The 27382-nt window shown below is 40.7% G+C and overlaps 2 protein-coding genes across 2 annotated transcripts in view; one reads left to right on the top strand and one right to left on the bottom strand.

The window, feature by feature from the left end:
- The window catches only part of LOC117471831 (protein kinase C-binding protein NELL1-like), a 297298-nt gene that overhangs the window by 134037 nt on the left and 135879 nt on the right, over positions 1 to 27382 (top strand). The window lies entirely within an intron of this gene.
- On the bottom strand, positions 8970 to 23134 carry LOC117471832 (piggyBac transposable element-derived protein 4-like). The gene is made up of 2 exons (XM_034117068.1): positions 22882 to 23134; positions 8970 to 12831 (listed from the first exon to the last, which is right to left on the bottom strand). Exons 1-2 carry the CDS (start codon positions 22980 to 22982, stop codon positions 10881 to 10883), a joined length of 2052 nt encoding a protein of 683 aa, XP_033972959.1. The 5' UTR covers positions 22983 to 23134; the 3' UTR covers positions 8970 to 10880.

Below are 27382 nucleotides of genomic sequence, written 5' to 3'. Positions count from 1 at the left end.
AGAGTCCTGTATGGGGCTCCTGAAGGGGACTCTTTAATCTTGCTGGGAGACTTCAACGCACATGTGGGAAATGATGGAGACACTTGGAGGGGCATGATTGGGAGGAACGGCCCCCCTGATCTGAACCGGAGTGGTGGTTTGTTACTGGACTTCTGTGCTAGTCATGGATTGGCCATAACAAACACCATGTTCGAACATAAGGATGCTCATAAGTGTATGTGGTACCAGAGCACCCTAGGCAGAAGGTCCATGATCGATTTCGTTATCGTATCATCGGACCTGAGGCCGTATGTTTTGGACACTCGGGTAAAGAGAGGGGCGGAGTTGTCAACTGATCACCATCTGGTGGTGAGTTGGGTCGAGTGGCGGGGGAAGCCTCTGGACAGACCTGGTAAGCCCAAATGTGTAGTGCGGGTGAACTGGGAACGTCTGGAGGAGGCCCAAGTTCAGGAGGCCTTCAACTCACACCTCCGGCGGAGCTTTTCGGGCATCCCTGTGGAGGTGGGGGACATTGAACCAGAGTGGGCAGTGTTCAAAGCCTCTATTGCCGATGCTGTGGTGGGGAGCTGTGGTCTCAAGGTCTTAGGTGCCTCAAGGGGCGGTAACCCTTGAACCTCCTGGTGGAGACCGGTGGTCAGGGAAGCCGTCCGACTGAAGAAGGAGGCCTTCAGGGATATGTTGTCCCGGGAGAGTCCCGAGGCAGTTGCAAGGCACCGACAGACCCGAAGGGCAGCAGCCGTGGCTGAGCAGCCGTGGCCGAGGCAAAGCAGCGGGTGTGGGTGAGCGGGTTCGGAGAAGCCATGGAAAAGGACTTTCGGGCGGCACCAAAGTTGTTCTGGAAAACTGTCCGACACCTCAGGAGGGGGAAGCAGGGAACTATCCAAGCTGTGTACAGTAAGGATGGGACACTGTTGACCTCAACTGATGGAGTGTTAGGGTGTTGGAAGGAACACTTTGAGGAACTCCTGAACCCGACAACTCCGCCCTCTATGGTAGAGGCAGAGCTGGAGTATGACGGGGGATCAACACCAATCTCCCGGGGGGAGGTCACTGAGGTAGTCAAGCAACTCCACAGTGGCAAAGCCCCGGGGGTGGATGAGATCCGCCCAGAAATGCTGAAGGCTCTGGGTGTTAAGGGACTGTCATGGTTGACACGTCTCATCAAAGTTGCGTGGAAGTCGGAAACCTCCCTAGGGAGGTGTTCCAGGCACGTCCAGCTGGGAAGAGACCGAGGGGTAGACCTAGGACCAGGTGGAGGGAGTATATCTCTTCGCTGGCCTGGGAGCGCCTTGGAATCCCCCAGTCAGAGCTGGTTGATGTGGCCAGGGAAAGGAAAGTTTGGGGCTCTCTGCTGGAACTGCGACCTCCGCGACCCGACCATGGATAAGCGGGAGAAGATGGATGGATGGATGGTCTCTCCTTAGCATTTTAAATATTAAATATATTGTGTCCTTTTTAGTTGCAGTTAATCTTGGTCTGAGTGTGTTGGCATTATTTTGCTTCCCAATTTCAGGTGCTTTAGGTATTAATCCTCATTCTCTTTGCAACATTGTTGTCTCATTGTTTTGCTGACATTGTTATATTGCCATATGCATGCATTGGTGTCAACAACTCCAAGTGCTTGAAGTAAAAGATATTTCAACTCTGAACTCAGTGAACTCAGCGCATCAAGCTTCAAAGGGGTTGTCAATAGTCACAGCCATATAAACAGTGAAAGCCTCATGTAGTTCTTCCCCAAAAATACCTGCAGAACGCTCCTGGCTATAATACAGATGCTCAGAGTACAAAGGGGCCTCAGCTCACTGCACCTGTTGCCTTAAGCATGTCAACTGTGCTGTCTTTGAAAAAGTATAGTATATCCAGGATGTTGCAGTTCAAGGATTATATCACAGTGTTGTCAATAGTCACAGCCATATAAACAGTGAAAGCCTCATGTAGTTCTTCCCCAAAAATACCTGCAGAACGCTCCTGGCTATAATACAGATGCTCAGAGTACAAAGGGGCCTCAGCTCACTGCACCTGTTGCCTTAAGCATGTCAACTGTGCTGTCTTTGAAAAAGTATAGTATATCCAGGATGTTGCAGTTCAAGGATTATATCACAGTGAAGGAAGCACTTATCGATTTATTTAATTCAGCAAAACCTTTGTTTTCTGCAATGTGGAGGACAAGTCTTGCTCTCTAATGGAGACGAGGAGATGCAGGTTTCGGGAGGTGTAGGTAGTTGTTTGCTATGTATTAGTCCAGAAGAAAAAAAAGTCTGACAAATATCTGTCTTAGTTCTTAGCTCACTGTTTTAGCTGTTTGGATTATTGAAAATAGTTGTTTTCCCCCTATGGTCATGCATTTCAAACACTTCTGGTTTGTTTAGTGGGGAATATCAGAGGGTTTAAAAAGTCACCCAAATGCTTTTTGTGTTATCACCAGGGTACTGGTTAATACATTACATGTTTTCCCTATCTTGATAGGGTTAGGTAATGGTTTTTTATTTCAGTAAAACCATTACACTACATGGTATAAAGAGAGAGGTTGAGAATGTAAAGGCAGGTGTTTGAATGTTGCCAGTGCAAGGTTGTTGCCAGTGAAGAAACACATACCCCTCTCCTCTGTTTAACTACACTTCCTCCTGTAACTGGCAGAAGGCTCTATTGAAAGGTTGAGTGTTAATAAAGAACAGCTGGTGGAGTTTCGGTGTGACCTTCGTGTGATGAACGTCCTGAAGTGAGTGGAGAGGAACTCCCCGATGACAAGTTTGTAACTCCTGATGGATGAAATACTAATAGCTGGTGAACAGGTGCACACATAACACTGACAAAGTGGTGTTAGACATTTATGTACTTTTTGCATACTTGTGAAATATATAACTAATTATCAAAGTATTTTGCTGTAAATGCCAACTGTCTTCTTCAGGCAGAAGATGCACACCCACACAGTCACGCACATTCACACATGGAGGTTGCCCGGTACATTACATAACACTCATTTGGCAGACACACAAAGGGACTTTTTTCCCACTCACAGGCTGCAGTTGAATAATGTTTTTTCTGCTCATGAAGGTTCCTTACTGAGTAAAATGACCCAGATGTATCTAAGTCGCAGCCATTATACCAGCAGGACGAATTATCTGAGGAAATCTGCCTTTAAAGCTTGCTTTAGTTCCCCCTTTAGCATAGAATATACTTGACCATTCTTTATCAAAGGAAAGGAGATAATGCAATCCCACGATTTGCCGGGTAACATTCTAAACAACGCCCTACAGTATGTAACATCAATTAAGGCTGTTTAATTTTACACTATGAATACATTAAAACATCCTTCTTAGGAGGCATGATTTTTTTCAAGACAGGAATCCTATTTCAAATCTTAACCTCAATCAAAACAACTTAGGATGTTGTTTTTTATTACTGTTTCAGTATTGAAGGCCATTGAGCGGATCACTTAGCATTTAGGGTTTTAAGTCCCTTGCTCAGGGGCACACAAGTTAGTAAAAAATGACTGCAGTTCTGCCTTCTGAGCTCTGATACATTCAGTTACATTTGTTACCTCAGTATCTTTGAGTTTACCACTTTTAATGCTAAAACACACCATGTACCTGTTTACCTTTACCCCAGAGAACCTTCATTACATTGGCAGGGTGAAGCATGACTGAATATGTAATAAAAAATCCAATATTGGCTCGAAGATAAATTGCCCTTACTGTTATCAGGACATCTCCATCACTCACAGCAACAGAACAGGCCGAAGTTGTGACTGATTTTCCGTGTGGTTTAGTGAAGAGGAGGGGGAGGTAAGCAGGCTCGAGGACAGCTCACTGACTTGATAATTGAGCCCTGGGTTATTCACATGTTGGAACATGTAATGAGTCAACCGTTGAGAGGGTATCCTGTGCTTGGGAGCTTGTTGACTTCATTAAAATCAATAATGGTGTGTAATGATGTGATAAGTGTTTATCTTGTCGGAGAGCAGCAGCAGGGTTTTGACACCCAGCACCATTACCATAATGACAGGGCACCTAGTACTGTAAGGGCATATTCTGTCCGTCTGAATGGCTGAGCCTGGGTCAGTGATCAGGATGACACGATGAATAATGTGTTGAGAGATGTGCGCCTCTTCTCTTGATGAACAGTGTTGCTTCACAAAGCTGATAATCCACTTCACCACATATTACATATTTTTGGCAGAAAGTTAAATCTTGTAACCAAACCAGGATATTAAAAATTTATTTTATCATTATGTAGGGACTCAGGAACTTCTCCATGCTATAGATAATACCAATATAACGATTGGTCTTTGGGCTGGGTGATTAAAGAAGAATTTTTTCATTAATGATAATGGTTTCCAATGATTATGACAATTAATAAAATCCTGAGAAAAACAATAATAAGCCAAATTAGCTTTTTAGTAAGGATATTGTACTCTTGGGTTGCATATACAGTGCATATCCTTCACAGTGGCGCTAGAGCCTGTTACTGACTGAAATAAGCTGAATATAATTTACTATAATGTTGAATATGTTGAATAACAATACGTATTACATATTGTCATTTAAAAATGTTTTTTTCAGTTAAAAAGTTCAGCAAAATACACATTTAAAGTACTTCCTTTTTAGGTCTTCTTTTTTCCGCCTTTGCACATCTCCATTTCAAAATCTATTTCAACATCATGGTCACACAATGCTAAATTACAAAGAACAGCATGTGGTTGTCAAAACTTGTCTGTCTGTGTGTGTGTGTAAACGGCCAAGTAGGAACCAAATGATATGTTTAAAAGTAACTTTTAGTCTGCTATTGGGTTCTTAGGATTCCTCAGTTCCTGGGACCATTTGGTCAACAAAGGCCATAAGCAAACAAACCCAGGCTTCATTTTTAGGTCATCAATTCACCCTAATCTGCATGTCTTTGGGCTGTGACAGGAAACTGGAGCAGCTGGAGGAAATTCTAACACACACACACACACACACACACACACACACACACACACACACACACACACACGCACACACACACACGCACACACACACACACACACACACACACACACACACACACTACAGACTTTCTTCCTTTGAGCCAGCCTTTTATTTTAATGAGCAATTGTCATACATCAGCCAGTGGGAGGGTCAAAAGAGGGTCAAATGTGCTTACCTTACAATGTCTGGCTTGAGGATTGCTAGTCATTCATATGCAGTAATTAATTGTCTTTTCCTGCCTAATGTTATTTCAGAGTACAGGGGTCCAGAACCAATCACAGCATGCACCAGCCAGAAGGAAGAGATCAAACTAAATGAACCTCTAACATTGCCACCACTGAAACATCTCAGTGATGTAGAAAAGACACCCAATATTTCCAAATGCGGCTAATATATTTAGTAAGCAGAAACAGTGTTATTAACACCCAAGCAGGTGTTTCCTTACGCTTCTGCTTTTTAACTGACATGAGTTTGCTACGCACTTGCAGAATTGCTCCCGTTTTAATGTTTAGAAGAAAACCAAATACAATCTGTGGGTGTGATTGGCAGTAGGCTAACCAGTCTTCTTATCTGCAGACACAGGATATATAATCACAGACGGATGCTCCCATGACATCGCCCCACCTTGGACGCCACTCTGTCCGCAAAGCCTCTGTGAAAGGAGCTATCAGGCTATTAATCACAGCTATACGCCGCGCCGCAGCTGTCACCTGGCTGCTAATGCGCCGGTGCACATACCGCTGCCATCAGACCAGAGAAGGATAAGTTCAGCGGTCACTCTGACTTTTTTAATTGTATGCATCATCCATGCTTAGTGTTGCATAACCATGCCTCCACTCGCTTTCATTTCTCGTGTTTTTCTTTCACCCGGCTATCAAGGAAAAAACACTATTTTATCTTAGCTATCTTGTTAGCGGACAGAATGTCAGGGGCAGCATTAACTTACGCAGGGCATTCTGCTGCTGGAGTAATTTGGTTTCCAGTGTATGTATGTACATTCAGTTCATTACTATTGACAATATCTCAGTGCAGGCCCTAATTATGAGAAGCCCTGCTATGAGTGCTTTATTATCATATTAATTCAACCTGTATTTAACCTTGCTGCAGTTTTACCACTAAATAATGTAGCTGTCGCTTCTGACCCGGTCAGTCTCAAATCACTTGGCAATTGTAGAGCTTGGACGATTAACGACTAATATATTTATTGTTTGACTGCAAAACAATTTTTTATTTAAAAATGGCAGAAAATGCCTCTTAAAGAGGCCCTATTATGCTTTTGGGGTTTTCCTTTTGCGCTTCTATTGGCTGGCTCTTCAACACATTGTACTTGATAGGCTAAGGGGCGGGACATCTCTAAGCGACTTACAAATAATAACAGAGCAGGGTAAAGTACGAGGCAGTATGAGAAAGATAAATTACTTTATGAACATTAAAGCATGTAAACATGTCACAGTAAAGGCACAAAATACAAACATGAACCTAAAAGGAGCATAATATGCCTCTTTAAATGTGGAGATGTTCTTCTATTCTGTTTTAAATCTTGTTAAACTGAATATTACGGTGGCCCTGAAGTGCAAGTCAAAATAGCATTTCAGAAAACACTACAGCATTTCACAAAACACTACAGCATTTCACAAAACACCACAGCATTTCAACTTATACAGAAAGGGTATTCCTTTAGGGAGAACACTTCTTGTTTGTGATTGGACAGAGCCAGCCAGAGAAGCACTGCTGTGATTGGTTGTTTTTGCTGCCAGTCAAGAAATTACGCTTCGTGATTGGTCAGCACCCGACAGCGCAACATGTCCCGAAACATCAGCCGTTAGCTGTTGTGAGTGTGGACGGAGCAGCTACAGGTTAGTTTATCCTGATCGATCCGATCTTCATTCAGAAAACACGCATTTTAAAAGGTTTTTCGCCTGCCGTCTTGTCTGCACACTTGTCAAAGCATTAATTCATGGTTTTTACTAACTGGTATCAGTATGTTGTTACTTCGGCATCACTTTGAAACGTGTTTTACAATTAAATCACGGTAAAATATGTTCATTGTGTTGTAGTCTACCATAGTATTTACATGGATATAAGCCCTGAATATTCGCAACGCTCTAATCGCTCGAGTTTCAGGTTTCACCGCGGCTGTCAGCTGTGTTTACTCCTGTCATTCAAACAAGATGCGCTGGAGAGGGGGCGGGGCTTATATCCATGCAAATACTTTGGTAGATACCAACTACAACAAAATTAACATATTTTACCATGATTTAATTGTAATACACGTTTCAAAAATAATGCCGAAGTAACTAAATGCTGATACTGGTTAGTAAAAACCATGAATTAATGCTGTGGCAAGACGGCAGGCGAAAACCCTTTTAAAATGCGTGTTGTCTGAATGGAGATCGGATCGATCAGGATAAACTAACCTGTAGCTGCTCCGTCCAAACTCACAACAACGGCATACAGACATAAATAAAGCAGTGACTGTATTCACCATGACACAGACAGTCTGTGGTTTGTTCATGTTTAACTTTTGTCCAGTTTCTGAACAGATATGAGGAGCTGTGAGCTCTGTGTGATAACAGGTAACGGCTGATGTTTCGGCACATGTTGCGCTGTCACAAAGCGTCATTTCTTGACTGGCAGCAAAAACAACCAATCACAGCAGTGCTTCCCTGGCTGGCTCTGTCCAATCACAAACAATAAATGTTCTCCCTAAAGGAATACCCTTTCCGTATAAGTTGAAATGCTGTGGTGTTTTCTCAAATGCTGTGGCGTTTAGTGAAATGCTGTGGTGTTTTCTCAAATGCTGTTGTGTTTTCTGAAATGCTGTGGTGTTTTCTGAAATGCTGTAGCGTTTTCTAAAATGCTGTAGTGTTTTGTGAAATGCTGTGGTGTTTCCTGAAGTGCTGTTTTGACTTACACTTCAGGGCCACCGTAGAAGATATTTGGATTGGCAGAACAAAGTATTTAAAGACAGCTTTGACCTTCAGAAAGTGGACTGTACATGTTTAAATATTTTTTTGACATTTTATAGATTCATCGATAAAATAATTGGCTGATACATTTAAAATGGAAATAATCTGCAGTTGCAGAGCTAATGTTTATAGCTAAAGGAAGTTCCCCAAATTCAGCTGTGCACATGTAAATGTTTGATAATCAGTTACATTTTCATTCAATTATTTTTCTCAAACATTAAATATATAACAAATTGACACTTATTGAAAGAAATAAGCGATGCATTATAACGTTTCTCAAAGAACAATTAGCATCAGCAGGATGAAGTGACTCAGTTGGACATCTGTTTTTTTCAGTTTATTTTATATTTCCTGAAAAAAAAAACATGTGAGAACGGAGCCTACTGTTTGTGTTTCCTGTCAGGGTAAATTAAAATTGAGAATTCAGTGTGACCCATTAACTGACTGACACATCAGCTTTGTTTATTAAAGTGTAGATTGATTTACATGATCATTACCAAGATTTACAGTTGGCAGATTGTATTTATTCAATTTTTTTGAATCTCTAAAGCACTCAATAGAGAGTTTGAGAGCAGCTTTGTTTTACACCTTTACGCAGGTGTAATTACTTAAGATGAATGTCTGAATGAATGCATAGTTAACAAATTATGATGAATGTATTTTTTTGTATGATAATGAAAAAATGTGATGTTTATAACACTTCCTCTTGTACCAAAGCATTATTTAAGATATTTAGCATCACTGAATCATTCACAAGCATCTCCTCCACAGGAGCATAATGATCTCAGCTTCTTGTACAACAAGTAAATGTGTTTTATATTTGGACTTCTAAGATGTTGTACAGTATGCTTTTAACTTTTGGAAATGTAATCTACCAAAATCAAGAGTATATGTAAATGTTATGAACTATAATTGTCCAATATTGTCCCATATTCTACCTTTATTTATCTATTTATACACCTCCACAACAATATAAACATACTGAGTACAGCTCCAATTTGTATTTACTTTTTATTTTTGTACAAAAACACACACAAAAAAGGCTATTCCAAATCCCTACTCCAACCCACATACACATATATACAGCATTCAAAAGAGTAGTGTATAAAAAAACATGTTTATCAACAGAAAATACTTTGAAATAACTTTGGAAGAGCTGGAGAGGTATTGCAGATTGAGACTGAGACTGTAATGATAGCCGTTCATTGTTCAGTACAAAATGCTTTAATAGTGTGCTCTGTTGTTGTAGAGAACTCTTTAAATATTCACAAACAATTGTAAAATGTAGATCCATGTAAATGTAGCACCAAGTATCGTGTCATTAGTGTGGAGTGAGTTGATGAGGTAAACTGTAAAAAGAAAACGGCATGCTTGTATGTACAAAAGTTCTGCTTTATATGAAGTCTTTGTAAACATCTGAGCTTCAGAAATATTCATATGAAGCAAAGAAAACTTTTTGTTCCATAAAAAAAAGAAGAAAATGAGGAAGCTGTTGTTAATGAACACAAAACCAAACTGCTGAGGTACTGTACAGTGGTACCAAAACCTGGAGAAACAACAGCTGAATAACAAATGACTCATGTTAACAACAATAAGATGTCATTTTAGTTAAACGAGTGCACATGTAAACATTTTCAGAGGTAGTTTAACTGTCTTCCATTGATTTAAAATGATTTAAATAACTAAATGAACTTCCCACATGAAGAATCATCACCACATTGGTGGGCTTTGTTGTAAGAAGGATCTTGGTTGCAGATAACAGAAGATGACATGAGGTATTGATTTTCATTTGGGATGCACAATATGATTGTTTTTTTTCAGCTGACACTCATAATTACCTGCTTCTGAAGGCTAATACCTTGACATTAACAGATACAGCTCTGAAAGAAATTAAGAGACCACTCCAAATTGTTCTTAAATCTCAATCTCTACATGTATGGCAGGCTTTCCATTCCAGTATCTGTCGAATTCCAACACAGAGCAATATTGTCAGTAGTTTATAGAATACCATTAAAAAACTCAAACACATACCTATAAATAGTAAAACCAGAGAAATTGATAATGCCGCAGTGGTCTCTTAATATTTTTCGGAGCTGTATTTCACATTTTTGCATTTTAAATAAGTTTATAACCTGGAGCTGAGTGTTAGAAATATTCCACAGCTCTGACATAACCAAATCTAATATTGTTAATATAAAAAAAAGTCCCGCCTTTTCAAATATTTAAGTATTTCAAGTACTTAAAACTCATTTAGCTATAAGAGTTTTAGAAGCTGCGCTTGTTAAGTAATGATGTTCATTAATATGAATTTGCCCATTATCTTCTGACACTATATTGTCTCTAATCTCTAATTTTCCCAGCAGTCTTCCAGGCAGTGGTACGTAGATGTTTATGTCTATGATGCTGGGAGACGACTTTTCAATTGTGTTTTTTTAGATGATATATTAGTTGTTACTCCAAGATGTCTGTGTTCCAGACAGTGACATGTTGCTACCTGGTTAGTAAGTTCTGCTTTACAGTTACATATCATTTATGTTATTTTTAAGAGTTTCAGAGATATTGAAATGTATAAGGAGTAATGACTGGAACAGATACTATAGCCTTGGGAGTACTTTAATTTTGCCAGTTAATTTTGCCAGTAAAAATTGATAGGTAGATTAATACTTTTTGTAGAGTTTCCTCTAGCTCATTAAACACACTTTAAGGCTATTATTCGAGTTACTGTAGTTTTGTACGTGAAGACCATTTGCATAGGTGTTTTAAGTACTCAATGTAATCATGGTAAAAAGCCTTATGGGGTAACATAAGGCAGTTGACATTTCAACACTTGTTGTAATCAAAGGAACATGTTTATGAAGGACTTATCAGAAAACGGTGACACATTAGCTGCCTCTCCCGATCATAGGGCCCTTTATACACACTATATACAAGTCAGTGTTGTCGCTTACATACAAATACGATTGTCTCTATGCCACTCACTATAACAGTTCCTTAAAGTAGTGAAACAAAGTGTTTTTTGACATGTGCTGCAGTAGACTGGCGACTTTCTCTTGCAGACCACGCACGCCCTTCTGCCAGCTGTGGCCCGATCTTTGGGGGCCACATTGGTCATTTGCTCAACAAAGTAAGCTGGCAGGTGACCTACACCTGGAGCATCTGGGAGCCCAGCCGATGGACACGGAGCTGCATTGGCCGGTACAATGGATGGAGAAGCAGGAGGCACTTTGAACGGAGAGGCAGGCAACATAAAGTTTTGTGGGCCTGACCGCCGTGGAGTTGACCCGATCTCAGCCAGGGACACAATCAGTTGTTCCCTGAAGTTTTTCTGCTTTAACATGGGCCGATTCTGCAGTTTGCACATTCCTTTGTGCAGGATGAAGGCATTCACGGTGGCTATGTCCACAAAATGATAAAAAAGAGTCTTGTACCATTTGTGGGTTTTATGGAGGACGTTGTAGTAGCTAATGAGGGCATCTGACAAGTCAACCCCCCCCATGTGCTGGTTGTAATCTTTGATGCAGCCTGGGACGGGCACTTCCTTCACTCTCCACTGTCCATCTGCGTCTTTCACTTTCCGCTTCACCATTTCATTGCTGTAAGCCTTGTGTAAAGTGGAGCACATTGTTACCTCCCGGGTGTCTAACCACTTCACAAACAGCAACCGTCCTTTTCTGATCCACCGGAGGGTTCCCCTGGGTGTTTTCTCAGGCATGGCATTCCTTTTCGTTCTGGGGTACCCTGCTACGTTAGAGCGAAGCGTGCCAACACACCAGATTTTTCTCTGAAGGAGGTCAAGGGAAAGAGTTGGACTGGTGTAAAAGTTGTCCGTGTAGAGCTTGTATCCTTTACCCAGAAAGGGGATTTTCAGCAGTCTCATCACAGCGTCATAGCTTACCCCCTTCCCTGAGGACACGCCTTCTCTTCCCACATATACAAAAAAGTTTAGGGTGTAGCCACACGATGAATCTGCTAAAACAAAAAGCTTAAAGCCCCATTTTGTAGGCTTGCTTTTGATGTACTGCTTAAAACTGATCCTTGCTTTGCTCGCCACCATCCTTTCATCTATGGAGATATGCTGGTGGGGATGAAAGAAAGTGTAGCAGGCCTCCAAAATCTGCCCATAGAGTGGCTTTATCTTGCAAAGTCGGTCATACCCTGATGTCCCTTTCTTCTGTTCATTGGCCATTTCTACAGCAGGATCATTCATGTGTAGGCTGCGGGAGATGGCTAGAAAGCGTCTGCAGGGCATGACAGAGGCAGGAAATGGTAAGCTAAACAGTTTAGATCCTCTCCAGAACTCTTTCAGAGTTTTAAGAGGTACAATACCCATGTAGAGGACAAGGCAGATGAAGGAGTACATGTCGGCTGTTGTGACAGGCACCCAGCTTTCCTTATGGCCTTGGTATTTATTTTTCCCGTAGGCATTGGTGTTTTTCACCAGAGTATTGATTACTGTCATGGAGAAGAACAGCTGAAACAGTTCGAGTGGCGTGTAGTTAGCTGTTCTGTTCAGCTGCGGCCCTACGTCTCTGTCAGGTCTGAACCGTGGCTGAAGAGGCTCAACGTCTTCCTCATCAATATTACACCACCGGTCTCCATCAACATTATCCTCTTCCTCTATCACAACTTTTTTTTCTGCTGGCTTACAGCTTTTGTTTTTCCCCCGTGGAGAGGATAATGTCTTGCCACTGTTTGGGGTAGAGGTATCTTTTTTGGGTGTGGATGCATAGTGTAGCTTCTTTCTGCATGGACTCACTTCCTGCTTCCTAGAGGGGGATTTCAGGGGTGATGACACCGGAGAAGCAGAAACAGAGCAGCAGCGCTTCCTGGAAACTTTCCTCTTAGGCTTACTAGCCCACTCCTCGTCTGAACTGTCCTCATCACTGAAGTCATCCCTGTAAATAAAGTAGAAGTGCATGTAGGTAAGGATTATTATTCAGTAAGCTAGGATGACATTCTTCTGGATGTAATGGTTAATTGCAACAAACAATGAAATGATTAAAGCAATTCTCAGTTATATCTAAGAAAAGAAAATTAAAGGTAAGGACCATGACATGGTCCCAATAGAGTTCCACAGTGACGCGTCCTAAAACCCGGAAGTAAGTTAGCATTTTTTCGAATCATAAATCTATCGAATAGATTTATGATTAGAAAATTATAAAAGTAGGGTAGACATGTGGATATTATCCGGCTGAACAAAACGTGATCCGTCTCTTCAATGTGTGTCAACCACAGACCTTATTTCGAGCTATTTTCCAAAATCCTATGGAGAAATTGCATTGGTTTTTGTCGAAGGAACCGGAAGGAGTTTACTTCCGGGTTTTAGGACGCGTCACTGTGGCACTCTATAGTGGCTATATTAATAATATTATATTGCTACCACTTTAAAAATGTCATTAGGGATGGGGACTATTTCCACCATTTGATTATTCAGGTATTTCATCTGTAGATTAGCCCAAAACACTTGATCTGGTAATTGTATTTAATGGACAGTTTTATTAATTCTACAGATGGATTACTAAATTACATGTACATCTATCTATATCATACGGAGCCCTGGAGGGTTCATAGAGGAAAAATAAATAAAACGAGGCCACGTTTTATTAATTTGAGCGCACAAGATGTGTGCCTCAATTTGTGACACAGTGAAGGCGCTGTGTAAAAGACACAGCTCTCTGCGCGCAGATAGCTGATACTGTGAGAGTCACGGACATTAATTCATAGATCAAGGCAGACTGGTTCACAGACTCTCCTGTTTTGCGAATTCGGTGCTTAAACAAATAGCTCTACACCTTTGGCCGAAATATCCCTAAAATGAAGTTCGAGTTTGAAATATATCTCAAATAATGTATGCACTGTCATTTCCCCACATAAACATAACAGTCTGCAATGAAACGGTTGTCTCCTGTGCGCTCCACTTCCTACTTGGCGCACCGGTAACTTTCTCGTGCGAACGAGAAAGCATCTCGTGCGCACAAATTAATAAAGCGTTGCCTCGTTTTATTTAAATTGAGGCCACGTATTACATCTCATGCGCACAAATTAATAAAACGTGGCCTCGTTTTATTTAAATTGAGGCCACGAATTACATCTCGTGCGCACTAATTACATCTCATGCACACAAATTAATAAAACGTGGCCTCGTTTTATTTATTTTTCTCTCTATGAACCCTCCAGGGCTCCGTAATATCACAATACAAAACATAAATTGATTTTAAATGTTACCTACATTGAGGCAGGAAAATCCAAACACAAGTTATTAATGTAGACTTTCTGTCATAAATCTGTATAGAGTGCCACAGTGACGCGTCCTAAAACCCTGAAGTAAACTCCTTCCGGTTCCTTCGACAAAAAAGCAATGCTATTTCTCCATAGGATTTTGGAAAATAGCTCGAAATAAGGTCTGTGGTTGACACACATTTAAGAGACGGATCACGTTTTGTTCAGCCGGATAATATCCACATGTCTACCCTACTTTTATAATTTTCGAATCATAAATTTAGTCGCCAGAAGCCAAATGCTAACGTTATGCTATAAAGGAACTACAGCAGGGTCGCTGCTTCATAGTCACGCCAACTTAAGATCCATATTCAAACATATAAATCGTACAAGTTGAAGCGTTTGTTTGAACAGTTTGCAGGAGGCAGGTACTTGCTTTCAAGCAGAACAGGGCAAAACAAACTTAGCGGGAGTGTTTTACGTGTTCGGTGTAATGACGTAAAACGGCCTCGACAACTTCTGTAGTCCTATTCAGCCACATGTTAAAAACCATCGTTTTTCAGACACGTAAACTCTTCAAAAATCACCAGCGGGGTCACTGCTGATGTATTTAATGTCGTAGAACAAAACGTGATCTGTCTCTTCAATTTGTGTCAACCACAGACCTTATTTCCAGCTATTTTCCAAAATCCTATGGAGAAATTGCATTGCTTTTTGGCGAAGAAACCGGAAGTGGTAAAATGCTAACTTAATTCCGGGTTTTAGGACGCGTCACTGTGGCACTCTATTGTCCAAGCTGAGATAAACCTGATGACATCATCAGGATTGTTTTTTTCTAATATTTAACAAAGCTTCTCCAGAGCCACACATAATAGTATGATTTCACAGGCTTAGTTGTACTGTACATAATATGTATTGTAAACCCCCTTTAAGCTTCTGACATTATAATGACACACAGCATTGTCTTAATCAAATATCAGATTGTCATGCATTCCATAATGATGCATGCAGTATGGACTCTTCATGTTGACCAAAAGCTTTTATTTGATCTCATTAGTGATGTACATGTATTATCAGTAGCAAATGTTTACAGTATCATACATGCCAACCTTTCCAAATCCAAAAGAGGTAGGTTTGCGCGTGGCAAATGTGCACGCCCAAATTAGGTAATCAGAACCCCAGTAATTACATGTATAAACCATGTATTTAACATATATTGCATCATTTTATGCATTTTTCAGAAAAAGTGGTAGTTTGGTAAACACTAAACAGTGACATCAACGACATGTTTGGTCTGTAAAATGCCCGAAAAGTAAAAGAATGGGAGATAAATATCCCAAAGTCTCCACATTTTATTATATTTTTAATGTGTTTCTGGTCCTTTCAGTTGCATTGTTGGAGAAGCCTGTGACATAAGATTTTCAACGACATAATTACTCTGTAGCTATGTTAGTTTGACAATAAAGAACCTTGAACCTTGACAGTGTAGATCAGGGGTGCCCAACCTTTTTTGAACCGAGAGCTACTTTTAAAGTGGCCAGTCTGCCGAGATCTACCAGTCCAAATAGAGAGGCGTAGCCAGGGGCGTCGCCTGGACCTGAAAACATTCGGGGCTTAGCCCACAGTGGCGGCGGCACTACAGTGGCATTTTTTACTGCAACACTCCCCACACGCACACACACAGTACACCCGCGACTGTTACAATGAAGGCTCGATAATCAGCTCACGGCATATAGGCAGGGGTAAAGTGGTATTTTTTATGAGTGGGGGGCTCACCTCCTCGTGGGGGTCCGGGGGGATGCTCCCCCGGGAAGATCTTTTTTTTAAATATTGAAGTTAAATGCATCAATCTGGTGCACTTTGAGAGCAAAATTAAGAGATCTATGGATACCTCTCTCAACACCCATATGAAGCAGAACTGTAAACAGATGTACTTTTTCTTTATGGATATTTTACTAATCACTCCCCTTTTAAACTCTATTCTTGTTTTACTGCCATATAGTATTTCATAACTGTTTTTCCTTTATTCTCTTTTTTTTAATAACTATAATGATCATATGAAGGTGTGCCGCGGAAATAATCTTTTGAATAATTTGTGACCAAACCGTTTGAGACCCACTGAGATAACTTAGACTAAAGTTAACTATCTAAACACTCAGAGAGTCCTTTAGCTCACCTGAGTCTCTCAGTCTGAGAGGAGAGGACTCTCCTCCAGCTTGTTGTGGAACAAACAGCTCCTTATGTCCGTTAGTGCAGCTAGCTAACCAGATGCTAACAACACGGTCCATGCTGACACCGGTCTCTCCCTCCCCCTCTCCCCCTCTCTCTCCCCCTCTCTCTCTCTCTCTCACATGCGCTATTGCCACACACACACAGAGCCGAGCTTTTGAATGACACACGTTTATTTCCATGCAACTCTCTGATTGGTCTGGTGTCATGCCTCTGTTGCATTCACTGAACACGGGAAATTACAGTTTGATTGATTGATTGAAAAGTTTATTAACAGCTTGTATATTGGGTACAGTACAGTACAGCTCAAAACATACAATTGTTAAGGGGATGCAGACCAGAGAAAGACTTTCGTCTTGTTTACATCAGGGTCCCCCATTTCCAATTCATCATATCATTTAAGACATATAAGACATATTTGACATACAGATGGCTTATTTACAATTTACATACAGTTGTTTTTTTACATACAGATGGCTTATTTACAATTTTCATTTTAGATTTCGTTCTAATACATCCTAACCGGACATTTAAGACATACCAAGTCTACAGATATACAGTTAGTAACAGAGTCTAAAATGCGAGTATATACATAGATGGGGGGGGAAGCTGTCCATTGTACGACAGGTTGAGATTTGTACCATTACCGGGGCCAGTTTTGCAATGCTTTCCCCCGAAGGTGCTCTTTAAGAGAGGTTTTGAAGGTAAGTATAGTTTTACTTTCCTTTACAGTTGTGGGAAGAGCGTTCCACCTTGATGTGGCATAATTGCGAAACGTGTATTCCCCTTTTTTTTGTGCCAAATCTGGGTTTTACATGATTTGTGGAGCTCCCTCTGGTGTTATGATCATGGTATTCCTTGACCTTTGGGAAGAATTTTGACATGTACATGGGTACCATAGAGGTGTAGTGGATCTTGTAGACCAGGCCCATTGCAAGTAGCTGTACTCTGTCGTCTACTCTAAGCCATCCTAGGTTGTCAAAGTGGGCAGAGGTGAGGTGGGTTCTAGATGAAAGGTCAAGCAGTAGTCTGACCAGTTTATTTTGCGATGTTTGAAGTTTTATTTTTAGCGCCTTGGAGGTGCTATGGTACCATGACGTGCAAGCATAGTCATAGTACCCTTGAATGAGTGCTCCTGCCAGAGTTTTCAGGGTGTTTTTGTTTACCAGAGAGGAGATCCGGTATAGGAATCTAGTTCTTTGATTGACTTTTTTTATTACATTGGATGCCATTTTGTCACAGGAGAGGTTTGCCTCAAGAATAGATCCTAGGTATGTAATTTCCTTCTTACTTGTGACAATAATGTCACCCACTGCAACTGAGAAGTCGTCGGATTTGCTGAGATTATGTTTCGAACCGAAGAGAATGGACTCTGTTTTACCCAGGTGTAATGATAATTTATTATCGGCGAGCCAGGTGCAGATTCTGCCGAGCTCGGAGCTGAGGGTTTTTTCAACCTGCAATCTGCTCCTGTCAGAGACCAGCAGGGCTGAGTCGTCCGCGAACAGGAACAAGTTGCAGTCACATGCTGATGACATGTCATTTGCATAAATTAGGAACAGTAACGGACCTAATATGCTTCCTTGTGGAACACCACAGCTCACTGGGAGGGGGGGGGACAGAGTACCGTTTACCTCCACCATCTGTTCTCTCCCCTCCAGGTAGGATTGCATCCAGCTCACCGATAGTTTATCAAAACCAATTGCTTTTAGCTTGTCAATCAGAATGGGGTGATTGACAGTGTCGAAAGCCTTTTGTAGGTCCAGCATCACCATGCCGCAGTATTTACCCTCGTCCACCTCTTGTTTGATGTGGTCGTTCAAATAAAGAAGGCATGTGTCAGTGGAGTGGGATGTTCTAAAGCCAGATTGAAATTCATAGATTAGTTTCTTTTCTGCGAGGTACTTTTCGACCTGTTCATATACTATTTTTTCCATGACTTTCGAGATGGAGGTAAGTATAGAAACAGGGCGGTAGTTGCCTGGGTCCAATTTGCTGCCCTTTTTGTGCAGGGGGGTTACTCTTGCAATTTTGAAGTCTTTGGGTACTTTTCCCTGTTTTATGGAGAGGTTAATTATGTGAGCTATGACTGGTGAGATGGCGGTTGCTGTGTCTCTGAGGAATTTGGAGGGGATATTGTCGTGGCCAGTGGCCTTGTTAGGTTTGAGGGCGCTCAGTTTAATGAGTACCTCTGCTGTTGTTACCCTTGCTAGACTGAAATCATCTTTGCGTACCCCTAGGTTTTTGTAGTAGGTCATGATGTGATCTACTCCAAAAAGCCCTGAGTGGGAGGGTAATTTATTTACAAGAGTTGTGGCTATGTTTGTGAAAAAAATGTTCAAGTACTTGGCCACATCCAGTTTGTCTGTGATGAGCCTGTTATCTGTCTTTATGTTTACGTTTGAAAATCTCGTTTTGAGTTTTTTACTGCAGCCAAGCTGGTTATTGAGTAATTTCCAAAGTTCACGGGGTTTATTTTTGTTTTCCTCAGTTTTGTCATTGATGAAATTCTTTTTGGCAGTTTTGATCATGGAGCTTACGTCATTTCTTAGTCTGTTTCTTTCAATTTTTAGTTCAGTCACGTGGGCCTGGAGTTCACTGCTCGTGCTTTTGGAAAGCATTGACTGACTTTTATGAAACTCAGAGCATTTTTTGTCTCTGGTTTTCATGGCGGTCAGTATGCCGGAGTGCATCCACGGCTCAGCGCGATTTTTTACCCTGGTTGTTCTTAGGGGGGCCAAATCATTGAGTATTGCAGAGAATTTGTTTTTGAAACCAAGCCATGTTTCTTCAACTTGTGTACCACTGAGCTCATCTGACCAGTCCAGGCTCTCCAGTTCTAGGTTAAAGGCCTCGCTAGAGTAGTTTTTGAGGTCTCTAGATATGACTGTTTTGTGACAGCCGGCCTTTTGTTTTAGCTTTTTGCGGGTACAGAATATCATATAATGATCACTTAAACCGCATGCTATAACCCCTTTACTGGAGATCCTGGACCTGTCAGAGGTCAGAATGAGATCAATGGTAGTTTGTGTTGTTTCACATACCCGGGTGGGTTGGGTGATTAGCTGGCTGAAGCCGTGCAGATCACAAATCCTACTGAAGGACTTGAAGACGGACGTGTCTTTACGTTGCATATCCGTGTTCCAGTCTCCAATAATAATTGTCTCTACATCCCCCACATCAGCCAAACACCCATCTAATGTATCATAAAAGTCACTCTGTTCCGGTGGTCTATAGATTGTCCCGACTATTACAGATTTAGCATTGTCAAAAAGAATTTCAACCCACACAGATTCAATATTTTCATGATGCAGGTCAGTACGGTTTTTGAAATTGGTGTCTTTATGTATGTACATGCAGACACCACCTCCATTCACGTTCCTGTCCCTTCTCACTACAAGATAATCTTCAATTTCAATCTCTGAATCTGTAATGGAATTGTCCAATTTGGTCTCAGAAAAGCATAATATGCTTGCCTTACCGTTCATGAACAGTTGCCTGAGTTCAGCCAGTTTGTGTCTCAGGCTGTTAGTGTTCAGATGAAAAATATGTAGTCCATTTTTGTTGTTTAAATGCATAATGTCGTCAGCTTGAAGATATTTGTCTTTGTCCGTTACAGCAAACGGCTTGCGGCCTGCCGTGGTGCTTGGAGCGGTGGGGTGGTGGGGGGAGGGAGGCTCCGTTGTAGCTTTAGCCGTCGATATGCTAGCAGGGTGGCTAACAACATGGTGGATATTTGTTCCCTCGGATCTCGGTTCTCTTCCTCTCGTCACTGCCTCATGCGTGTCTGTCTGCCGAGGCGTCCCCGGGGGAATGTCGAAGTCTCCGTTGATTCCTCGGTCTCCGCTGTCTCCATGGTCTCTGTTGTCGTCGCGTAGTTGTTGCTGTAGCGGAAGAGATGCTAGTTGTGATGCTAGTTGTGATGCTAGCTCCTCGAGCCTGCAGGAATGGCTTCTTGTCTGCACCGGGCCCGGATTCAGATGGATGTCTCCCGCTAACAATAAGACCAAGACGATCATACTTCTTCGGTCTAGTTTGCCTGACGGGGGTAAGTACTTTCGCGTCGGGTTTGCAGTTAATAATGCATGAATGCTTGCACTTCCAAAAGCGAGGTGTTTCCTTTCCCAGCCGTTGAGAAGGTAAAAGTCATTGTGGTTCATTTTATCCCTGCTTTCACTACTCTCCTTCTCTAAGTGATGTTGCCTCATTGATGAGTTGAGGTAGGAGTCCATAATCCATATTGTCAGGAGGATGAAATATGTAAAAAATCGTGAGGAATAACCTCCAAAGCGGGAGCTCTCGAAAATGCGACCACTCATAGCGAAACCGGAAGAAGAGAGTGCTGCCGTCCTCTCTTGTGTCATGATGAGGTTCACGTAAAGCACGGTTAATGTATTATATTATTGAGGGAGAATTGTCCGGGGCTACAGAAAAAACATTCGGGGCTAAAGCCCCGGATGCCCAGGCCAGGCGACGCCACTGGGCGTAGCCATTACTGACAGCCGACTACCAGGTAAATACACACTTCTACTTGTATAAAACTGACCTTTGTACGATTAATACTTCATAAAATACTGCAGATCATTTATCTTACCTCTGTCTAATCAACACACACACAAGTATTTAACTGAAGTTACACAACAGTGTTGTTGATACAGAGTTGGAGTTTATTCACACGTCACATACTACAGTGGGTAATGTTTTCAAGAAACATTGAACAGTGCAGAAAAGACTCTGAACCCTTTCTTTGCCATTATATAAAAATAGTGTTGCTACAAAAGTATAAATGAGTTTTACTAATAAGACAACTCAGATCTGAAGCTACACAGGAATCTGCTGCCAAAGTGCAATAAAAAAGACAAAATTAATAGAATCAAACCCTTTTCTTTTTTTTGCATTTTAGTAGAGTATAAAAATAAATGCCTTTAAAATAGGATGCAAGCAACACTAGTTTCTTAACCTGAATTGATAATAGACTATAATCAATTTAAACAGAACAGATCTTAAAGTTTGCATTCTTATACCATTTTGTACAATAATTATAATGAATAAGTTCAAACAAACTAAAACTTACAGCTGATTAATAACGGTATCTAACTTGAGTTTTTATTATATCAAAAACCTGTTGAAATGCTACTGTTATTTGTACTGTCCCCAAAAAGCGCGTCGGCAGCCTCCAGGAATGCTTCTTTCACAACCTCGCCGTCTTTGAAAGACTTCATGTGTTTGGCAGAACGTGACTGACACAATAAGATGCTATGGTAGCAGCCTTGCTCTTGTTGTTGGGCCTGGTGAAAATGGACTGCTGTGCATTTAGCTGTCCTTTCAGGTCCCTCACCTTTTGGGAGCGTAGGGCAGAATTAGGAGGGAATTCCGTCTCGTAGCGTTTGTGCACTGTTTTGAAATGCCGCTCCTAAATTACCCTTCTTCGATAAAGCCACGCTCGCATTGCAGATGAGACAGATAGACTTTGAATTGGAATAGATACAAAAATAATCATCCTCCCCCCCACACTCAGAGTGAAAATTATATATTTTGGGCTCTTTCGCTTCTGCCATAATTGTGGTCTTGTGTGTGCGGACTGCACAGCAAACTAGTGCCCACTGCCTACCAGCCACGCCCGATACATGGGGTCACGCCAATCACAAAGCTTTGATGCGTTCAAGTGCATTATTCTGGCACAGGAAGATTATGTTATAGGACATTAACGATAAAACAGAATATTGTTGTTCTATTTTTAGACACATCTCGCGATCGACTGAAACACAGAGGACTGTTTGTATGATGGGATCACAGACACGCTGCAAACGGTGTCCGCCAAAAGTCGAGTCCAGTGTCTATGTAGTGTCATTTTTATTTGTTATAGTTTGGGAAGATTGAAAATCGGTAGGGAGTCAGCTAAATCGGTAGGCGGTAGAAACATGTCAAAAGCGGTAGACTACCGCCCAAATCGGTAGGGTTGGCAGGTATGCAGTATTAGAGAAACTAATTATTTTTCATTTAAAAAACCTGGAACTCCTTCAGACGATCTTGTATGCATACTGTTTTGATATAGTGCTAGATGACACACATGTTGAAATATCAACATCTAATTCCACAACAGCTGGACTCAGGTAAAAACAGCGAGAGTATGCACGCCCCCGTTACGTGCACGAGCTTGTCACAACAGTTACATGCTTTGCGTGTTTAAACTGAACATAAAACAACACCAGAAACTGTTGGTTTACATGTTCAACGAGGACTTTCTGTGGGGCTGTCTGATGAAGCTGCTGTCTATTTGTACACAGCGCTTTATGCAACAGGGTAACAGCAGCATGTGCACGAGGAGCAGGACAAGTGCAACAGGCAACCTGCGTGTGCTTTTTCTCCTATATATGCATGCGTTATTATTAGTCAGTTCTTCTTATACATCCACAGTCAGACAGCACCACATGCAGCCGAGGCATATGTGGTTTAGTAGCGGGGTTATCGCGATAGCTCCGGGTGTCTGTACTCACTGGTCGGATCCTCGGGCCAGCCCCCCCCGGAACATATTCCTCCTCGTCCAGACTGCACTCGCTCTCGGAGTCCAAATCCGAGTGGAGCTCTTCCAATTCATCCTCAGACTCAGACAGAAACATATCTTTAGTACGAGGAGTTATATGACGTTTCCTTTGGAGAAAGTTTTAAGCGGTGTAGTTTCCCTCCAGGGACCGGCCTGCCACTCACTGCTTACGCCCCCTTCATCAACACAATGAGAGAGGATTCTTTTTACGCGGGTGTCTCTGGTCCCACAGGATATCCCGGCCAACAAGTACCATATATGGCAAGGACGACACGTTCATTGGCTAAAACTGGATAGTTCTCACGGTGCTAGTTTAACGCTTGGTTGGTCTAGCTGCTAATAAATCAATAAATGGAACAATCCTGGGATTGGCTGGTAATTTAAGAGGTTTCTTTTTATCGCACTGCTACAGTATAATAGGGCAATTTTTTTATTATTAGTGATGATGAAATTATATTTTACATGGTAGAAATGTTTGATTTCTATACACATGTAGTCTACATTGCCTTTAAATTATGGGATTAGAAATCTATTTGCGTAATCCTGGGATTGGTTGAGAAAATCTCACTAGTTCATACAATATGTCGAAATTCTTCTTATTTTGTTGCAACGGTTGCAACAGATACATTTCATTTTAAATAGATGAAACAGTTCAACAGCCAAAGAGCAGTTGATACAAAATGTATGTAATAACTATTGCAATAAAAACAATAAGAGCTAAACATTCTAGGACAAACCAACTGCTGCATGGTTTAATATTAGATATGTTATTAAGATTTCACTCTTCCATCATGAAGGCATTGCTTTTTAACATTAGTTTAATAAAATAAAATGATGTAAGCTAGGTTCCTGTCCAAATATAGTCCATTCAGTCCTTAAAATACAATTAAAAGAAATATACAGATCAGAGCCATTAAAAATAAGCTTTTATTGATATTAGAAGAATAATGAGTCAAAGCTAAAATGAAGCACATGTGCATCTGAAACAGTTAGGCCTTGAATGAGTTGTCACATTGTGTCTAGAAGCCAAAGATTGCACAGCTGAGAGCTTTTATTCCTCCTTTGGTCATTAGTTTGGTCGATTCAACACATTTTCAGGAGGAAAACAGTTTGTGTGAGCTGTGCTACTTGGGTGAATAGGAAATAAAGGCCCATTTTCTTTTGTCATGTACAAACTATAATGGCTTAAGAGACTTAATGTTCCATAAAATGTCTCGTCTAAAGCATGACATTATTATGCTCACAAACTGTAATGGTTTTATGATTTTGATCGGTTTAAGTTTTCCAAAGTGTGGTCTTAAAAGAATGGAAATAAAGCAAGATAGATTGTTTAATTAACATTAACTTACATTTTTCAGTATTACAGTACGTAGTAAATGTTCCGATGAGTGATTTATAAATGATGTTATACTTAACCTCTTAAGCCCTGAGCCTGTTTTTCAGGTCTCAGGCTCGAAAATGACATTCCCAGAACAAATGACCATATCTTCCCTTCTAAAAGGGTTAAATTAATAATCTTTATTCTCAAAGTAATGATAAACCTGTGAGTTGGATGTAGAAAAGTCAGAATCAATATAGATGTTTTTTATTTTAAAGAAAATTCAGATTTTACATAGTAAAAAACTGTAAATTATAGTGTCCGTCCAAAAATTCTTTTTTACAGATAGTGAAAACTACCCTTGGATGATGGGATAGTAGACTAAAAGCTTTAGGAATCCAAAGTACAACATATAATAAGTACCCTGTATCAAGATTGATGCAAAACAAGTGACATTTGACCTTTTTAGAGAGATTTAGCCAAAAAAACCCACTTCTGGGGTCATTTGGGTGGATTTGACCTATCTCTGGCCCCCCTTGCTCGATTTTAATTTATAACCGCTAGAGCCAATGGAATCGAGGGAAAGTTATATACACACCAAAACGTTAACAAATAAGGAGTGAGAGTGACGCGTTACCAAAACCGGAAGCTGCATACACTCTGGTGGCTACCATTAGCAGCTAACTTTTCCGCTCCGATTTTTACATAAAAAATGGAATTATGGATTATAAATACTTTTTTCAAAGGCACAGGTACATTATCAACCTATGGATCAACAGTTGTAGCATTTTTTTTTTTCATTTTAATGCCATTGAACACGTCTTTTGACCTAATTGACAGCTACGGTGAGACGATCTGCCGTAAAAGCTCCGTAAAGGTACGTGTTGTGATGTCTGTGTTTGCTTCCCCTGTCGCAAGTTCGGATCGCTCAGTGATGATACTATACCTAAATAATCAGTGGAGTCTCAGCTTTAATCGGCTATATTGTATGTGCAGCTACGATAAGTAATAAGGGTATCTTTATCTTGAATTGTGTGCCGCAGTGCGTTAGAATTTTTTCGCTCAGGGGTCATTTAGACGCTTCTTATGAGACTTGTGTTTTGGTAAAAATGGTTCATATCTTCAGTTAGCTGAGATTCTTCCCGTTAATCTGGTGCTACACATTAATAGTTTCATAAATGTTAAGAAGCCCTGAGACATTATCTCAAAAAAAAAACGGTGGGAGGGGTCCAATGGGGGGACCGCCGTGCTTAAGAGGTTAATAACGAGTTGCTTATGACGGATGCTTCAGTTGTTTTTCTATTTATTTTGATCTTTTAGTAAAAATATCAGCGCTGTATTTTCGGGTTCCAGTTCTGGCTTGATTTGATTTCATGGTGTATTTTAAGCCGATGAGCTTGAATGGATGTATTTATTCCTTTACTCCCATAACACATAATAAATAGTAAATTCAATGTCTTAAAGGTGGGGTGTGTAATTTATTTCAGAAACACTTTTTGTTATATTCCATGGAATGCTCTTAACATCCCGATAGCAATGAATATATTAAATGCTTTGACAATAAATACATAAAAAAATGTAATCTGTGGAAGCCGTGGCGCTGTAAAAAGCCCGGCCAGGCTAAAATAACTGGATGGCCTACCTGCCGGTCAGCCTTCCATCTGTGCACAAACTTATCTCGTGCCCTCATTGGTCATGTGCGCGTTCGTGTGTGTTGGAGGAGGGGCTCTGTAAGGAAGTGGCAGTTTTTTTCCGGTCGTGTATTTTCAAATTCTAGCGCACTCGAGCTGGTTTCTCCAAAATTACCTACCCCACCTTTAACAGTGAAGCATATGGGGTGACTGCATTGGTTGCTAAAAGCGATCTGACTGTATAGAAGTCTATGAGAAAATGATACTACTGCTCACTGGTTTTATTATCCCCATCACCATTTTTCTTTATACCTGTATGGTCAGAATTAAGACTTCTTTAATACAGCATGATGTTCATTTTGTAAACGTTAGATTCCATTTTGAATAAAACAGACATTAAGGAAGCAACTGCTTTGGTGCGTGGCTAGCCTGTAATTGACAGTTTGCTACCACAGTAATGTCCAGTTTTGGGTATTGTCCTTGTTTTCATCTAACAACTTATAAAGTCAGTCTTCTTTTACACTCTACTGTATGTACCATTATGTTTAAATGTGGTTATACAATTGACCCATTTAACAAAAAATAAACTCAAAATTATATTGATATACAGTATATATATATTGTCTTGTTTTTTAAGGGGGGGATTGGGGAGGTTCTACTGTCAATGGCTGCATCGGTTCTAGAGAGATTTTTGTTTAAATGGTGCCGCATTTGGTTACATTTAGTCATGTCCATCAGTGGACTTTCATAGTAAACTATAGCATAATTAGCATTCAGAAGCCCACACTGCTTAGACTCTATGTGATTCAATAATCATCTATCAGTTTACTTTTAATGTATTTTTAATGTATTTCTTGTACAAATGATTGGTATTTGAAAGTGCAGAGATCTCCAAATCATTCAGTTATTCAGAGTGAGTCTGACCAGTGCCCTTGCTTCCCTTTCCCCATTGAAAATCAGAGAGAGTAGTGTTTGCCACAGAAGGGGCTAAATTAACTCCCACTCACTTTTTATAACCATAGTTCTTGACAAAGCGTGGAATAGATGTTTGACAAAGCCCAAATGATGCTAAATATTAATCATGTGGACAGCTCAAGTAAAGGGAGTCATGAGGTGCGAAGATGAATGTGACTGCAAGGTCCACTGAAGCTTCTGCTCCACTGAAAACCAATATAATCTCATTTTCGTCCACACAGATCTGATGCAACCTTCTCTACATTAATACATAAAACAAACTTTGTTTTTCTACATTCCAGTTGACAGGTTGAGGTTTCGACTACGGCTTATTGTATAACTGCTAATAATCGCATAACGGAAGTGGTTTGACACCAGCAATCATTTAGCTTTTTCTTCTACATTTTCTTTTAATTGTTTGGATATGTGTGATACATCGAAGAGAAATTGATCAAAAGATTTTGTTTGCCTCATTTGCGCTTCTAAAACATAAATAAATTATCCAAAAACCTCACTGGACATTTAGAACTATTTCTATAAAATAAATAGTT

The sequence above is a fragment of the Trematomus bernacchii genome, unplaced genomic scaffold (genome assembly GCF_902827165.1).
Source record: "Trematomus bernacchii unplaced genomic scaffold, fTreBer1.1, whole genome shotgun sequence".
Lineage (NCBI taxonomy): Eukaryota > Metazoa > Chordata > Actinopteri > Perciformes > Nototheniidae > Trematomus > Trematomus bernacchii.
This window is presented reverse-complemented; position numbering and strand designations above follow the sequence as displayed.

Excerpts from the sequence above, each read along its gene's own strand:
- LOC117471832 (XM_034117068.1), bottom strand. The coding sequence starts at position 22,982 with ATGAATTGGAAGAGCTCCACTCGGATTTGGACTCCGAGAGCGAGTGCA. Across the intron at positions 12,832-22,881 it reads CTGGCCCGAGGATCCGACCA|GGATGACTTCAGTGATGAGG; the intron begins GTGAGTACAGAC and ends CTTTATTTACAG.